This window comes from Sinocyclocheilus rhinocerous, unplaced genomic scaffold (assembly GCF_001515625.1).
Source record: "Sinocyclocheilus rhinocerous isolate Xijiao unplaced genomic scaffold, SAMN03320098_v1.1 scaffold100, whole genome shotgun sequence".
Taxonomy (NCBI): domain Eukaryota; kingdom Metazoa; phylum Chordata; class Actinopteri; order Cypriniformes; family Cyprinidae; genus Sinocyclocheilus; species Sinocyclocheilus rhinocerous.
This window is the reverse complement of record NW_015624543.1, coordinates 951365-955886: the sequence shown is the minus strand read 5'-3', so window position 1 is coordinate 955886 and position 4522 is coordinate 951365. Positions and strand designations below refer to the sequence as shown.

The window sequence follows — 4522 nt, the reverse complement described above, 5'->3', positions numbered from 1 at the left end:
TATATATAAAAGACATAGCATATTTTAATCAAATAAATAAAAAAATGACCAAGTATGTGTCGGAGTTATTCTTGCCCCACCTACAGGTGAAATGGTAAATGACATCTGTCACCTAGCAACAGCTGCATGCTAAACAGAAACCCAAACACACAGCTCTCAGTGTTGCTGGTATTTTCATGTTTTGTAGAAGTCACTTATTATTTTGTTTTGTAGAAATCATTTATTAAGATGTTTATTGATATTATTTATCTTGTTGAAATGTGTGTTAGTTTTTAAATATTGTTTCTTTATGTAGGCCTGTGAATCTCTAGATGGGGAAAAAAGTCAAAAAAGAGGGCTGAGCCATGGTCGAAAGATGTGGTGAGAAAATCGTGTGATTTTGCAGGGCTTTCCTGAAATATTTTACAACCTTTTAATAATTTACACGTCTTATTCTTTCAGTTCGACCCTCTAGCTATCGAGAGCAAAACAGCAGCGACAGCGACCCATAAATGTGAGAAGAACAGAAAAATTCTGCATGAACGGAATGTAGAAAAGACCCTCACTGTAGGGATGGGCGTATCGATCCGAAGTACTGACGCGAGTATCGAAAGTATCGATACTCAAACAAAAAATATCGAGCTATATATGATGCAGAGGGTGACAAGCTCTTGGTGCGACAGCTGCAAGGGAGCAGCTGTGTATGCGGCATCAGTCTTGACAAACATGGCATCGCAGGAGGAGCTGCGCAGAAGCATTCTGGCCCATGAAGCTATGCCAGCATTGGTGGAGCTGCTACACTCCACTGACAACAACACTCTCATCAGTGCAACGCAGGCTGTGGCTTCACTGGCCTGTGATGCAGAGGCTAGGATGGAGGTAACAGTACACTGCTCAAAAGAGTCCATTTCAAAGGTCTATACAAACGCCACAGCTTATCAGCTAACTGAGTATAGGAAAAACAAACATTTTTTTTATGTGTCAGTGGCTATAAAGAACGTTAATGTATATTTTTGTACATTGCATTATGTGTGGTTTTTGGTGATTGTTTTTTTTTTTTCTTTACATGCAGCTGAGAAATGTTGGAGGCCTGTCAACTTTAGTTCAGTTGCTCAAATCTATCAATGCTGAAATTCGAAGAAATGCTTCCTGGGCAATTAGTGTGTGTGCAAACGATGAAATAACAGCTCTAGAATTGTGTAATGCCGGGTAAGCATGTTTTATGCTGTAATACACTAAATTTCCCTAATTCAAAGTCTATATATGAACATAATATATGAGGCAAGTTTCCATTCATCAAATGGATGCTGTGAGCCTTGGATTCAAAAATATTACTTGCAAGGATTTTTAATAGGCTTGAGATGTTTACAACATTTGCAGAATTAACTGATTAACTGTTAAAGTAAAACCAGTAGATGGTAGTAAATCCCAAGTATAAGATCTCTAGAAGAAAATGAAGCCTATTTTAGGACTAGATTTTGCATTTGTGATGAATTTCTATGACAATTATACACATTTTCCTCCAAACTTTTTATCTTTTACTGCATGTGGATATTTTATATAAATAAGATTATTCTCAGTAGCCATTTCCATTATATTTTAATTGCAGAATTTTTGTATTTAAATACATTTTTTAATAAATCAAAGGCAGAACAACAAACACTACCATGATATAAAAATAAGTTACAGTTTAATCATATAAATTATTTTGTATTGCATTATATGAGGGGGTTGATTGCATTATTCAATCAGGGGATGAAGTTTCATAAAAATAATGCCATAATGCAATACTACTAATAACAGTGTGCTATAATAGGCTTAATTAAAAAAAAAAAAAAGTATTTCTTTTGATTTGGGGGGGAGATATGACCAGGATATGTTCCTGAGAGATTCCTGTTTTGAGAGATTCACTCTATCAGATGTTTTGGCTGGTTAATGGTCTCTTCATTGATTGTTCGGTCATTTAGTTTTGTTGTCATCAATCTTACAGAGCTCTGGAGATACTCCAGGAAATCAACCTGTCACCAAACCGTAACAACAAATTTAGTGAGCTGGCACTACAGAAGCTTCTGGACAGTAATCTATCGTTGAAGTATAGTTTGACAGGACACCTGTCAGCCAGTGATATAACTACTGATGGCTTCTACGACCCTGGACAGGTCCAAATGTGAATGTTTTTCAAGAGCCAAAATAAATCCTCAATCGCAGAGGTTGCACACATCAGTCAATCTCTTTTCTCTTCCTTTCTCTTCTTCCTTCTGCAGATAAGAATGGGTCATCAGGTTCCTACCATGGAGGAAATATCCAAACAAGTTGTCAACCAACATTGAGCCACTATTGCAGTTAATGGGAAACCCCCAGATCAGTATGTTAAGGCCAAGGGTCATGCTTTGGCGATCCAAACCTACTGTTTTAAATTACTGTCACATGAATCTTGCTCAAACATTGTGTCAAACAGCTCCACAAATAGTAGTTTCCTCACTGATTTAGTGTATTCATAATCATTTTAGGGGCACATTTAATCAAATGTACACTAAATGTCTTTTCTCACTAGTATTTAAATCTCTTTTCACATCAGAGAGAAAACAAGATCTTTGTGGAGAATAAAGACTTTCAGAGCCCGCCCTCTTCCACACCATTTGTTCTATAGCAGCACACTTGAATATTAAATACCTCTGTTGCACAACAGAGAGATGTAGACAGATGAATTTCCCCCGGGAAAATTCTTTCGCATGGCTCGGGAATCTGGCCCAGAGCTCCCACAGGAGAAATGGGAGTTCTGCCACTGAGGCCCAAGCAACACAATTCATGCTCAGTTCAAGTTAATTACATGTAAAGATTCTAAATTGCAAACAGAACATTACTTGACCACTTTAAATGTTTGTTTTTTGTGTTCTTTCTGATGCACTAATCTTGGGGTTTGTGGATTCGGTTCTACCATTCAAATTAGTCAAATGCCAAGAGAGCACAAAGGCCATTTCATCCACAGCTCTAGGACATGTTGTGAAGTAGTTTGATGGTTTTGCATAGTGAATGTTAAAGGCATAGTCCAGCCAAAAAAAATAAAAAAAATTAGCTGAAGGTCATCCAAGATGCAGATGAGTTTATTTCTTCATTAGAACAGATTTGGAGAAATTTAGCTTTACATCACTTGCACCAGTGGATCCTCTGCAGTGAATGGGTGCCGTCAGAATGAGAGTCCAAACAGATGATAAAAACATCACAATAATCCACAAGTAATCCACATGAATCCATCGATTAATGCCTTGTGAAAAGTTGTGTTTGTAAGAAAAAATTCCATTCTTAAGGCATTTTAACTTTAAACCATCGCTTCTGGACAAAATACCAATCCATAATCTATAATAACGCTTCCATCCCCTGTTGTCCTCTCACATCAAAATCCACCAACATATTTGTTTAGAACTGTCTTGCACTGTTTTCGCTTGTAAACAGTGCTTGATCTGTGCATATTTCTTTCATGATTCAGATGCAACTTTAGCTGGTTTGAACTTAAAAACATCTCAATGATGAATTTGTTTATTACAAACATGCAGCTTGTGGATTCATTTCATTACTTGTGGATTAATGTGATTTGCACTCTGTTTGGACTCATATTCTTACGGTAAACATTTACTGCAGAGGATCCATTGGTGAGCAAGGGATGTAATGCAATGATCTGTGCATATTTCTTTCATGATTCAGATGCAACTTTAGCTGGTTTGAACTTAAAAACATCTCAATGATGAATTTGTTTATTACAAACATGCAGCTTGTGGATTCATTTCATTACTTGTGGATTAATGTGATTTGCACTCTGTTTGGACTCATATTCTTACGGTAAACATTTACTGCAGAGGATCCATTGGGGAGCAAGGGATGTAATGCAAAATTTCTCCAAATATGATCTGATGAATAAACACACTCATCTACATCTTGGATGGCCTGAGGGTGAGTACATTTTCAGCCAATTTTCATCATTGGATGAACTATTTATTTTTAAGGTTAAAAGGTACTCATTCTTTCTTCCTCTTCTATCAGATTTATTACCAAGGGACCAGATGATCATAAGCAAGATAGTCCAACAGAAACTACTGCCTCATCGAGCAGCAAAACACCAAGGTGTATGTGCGTGAGTTGTTTTTACTTCTGTAAACCATCTTTCTCACTCTCATCTCTCGGAAGTAACAGTAACTAGTAATATATAATGTATTACATTTTGGAAGTAACTTGCCCAACACTGGTTGTGTGTAACAGATTAATTGCTATCCATTTTAGGTTCTTGCCGATCGAATTGGGCTGAGCTGCAGTCTCATAAGAGGAGAATACAACCGTGCCTGGAATGAAATCTTCATTACCGGTCCAAAGAAAACTTGTGGTTACTCTCAGCCTGAATGTTATATCATAGATCTCATGCATCAACCTGGAAACCTCATGAAAAGCAACTCACCAGCAGCTCTAGCATATCGGACCAATTTATGTTAGTCTTATATTTACACACACACACAAACATACATATATATATATATATATATATATATATATA

The 4522-nt window shown here is 36.8% G+C and overlaps 1 protein-coding gene across 1 annotated transcript; it reads left to right on the top strand.

Moving 5' to 3' along the window:
- The first annotated feature begins 705 nt into the window (after positions 1-705).
- LOC107741921 (armadillo repeat-containing protein 3-like) lies at positions 706-2434 on the top strand. Its single transcript, XM_016554736.1, has 3 exons — positions 706-858; positions 1052-1188; positions 2244-2434. The coding sequence occupies exons 1-3, from the start codon at positions 706-708 to the stop codon at positions 2245-2247; spliced, it is 294 nt and encodes a 97-aa protein (XP_016410222.1). The 3' UTR covers positions 2248-2434.
- The last annotated feature ends 2088 nt before the right edge of the window (positions 2435-4522 follow it).

Excerpts from the sequence above, each read along its gene's own strand:
- LOC107741921 (XM_016554736.1), top strand. The coding sequence starts at position 706 with ATGGCATCGCAGGAGGAGCTGCGCAGAAGCATTCTGGCCCATGAAGCT. Across the intron at positions 859-1,051 it reads ATGCAGAGGCTAGGATGGAG|CTGAGAAATGTTGGAGGCCT; the intron begins GTAACAGTACAC and ends CTTTACATGCAG.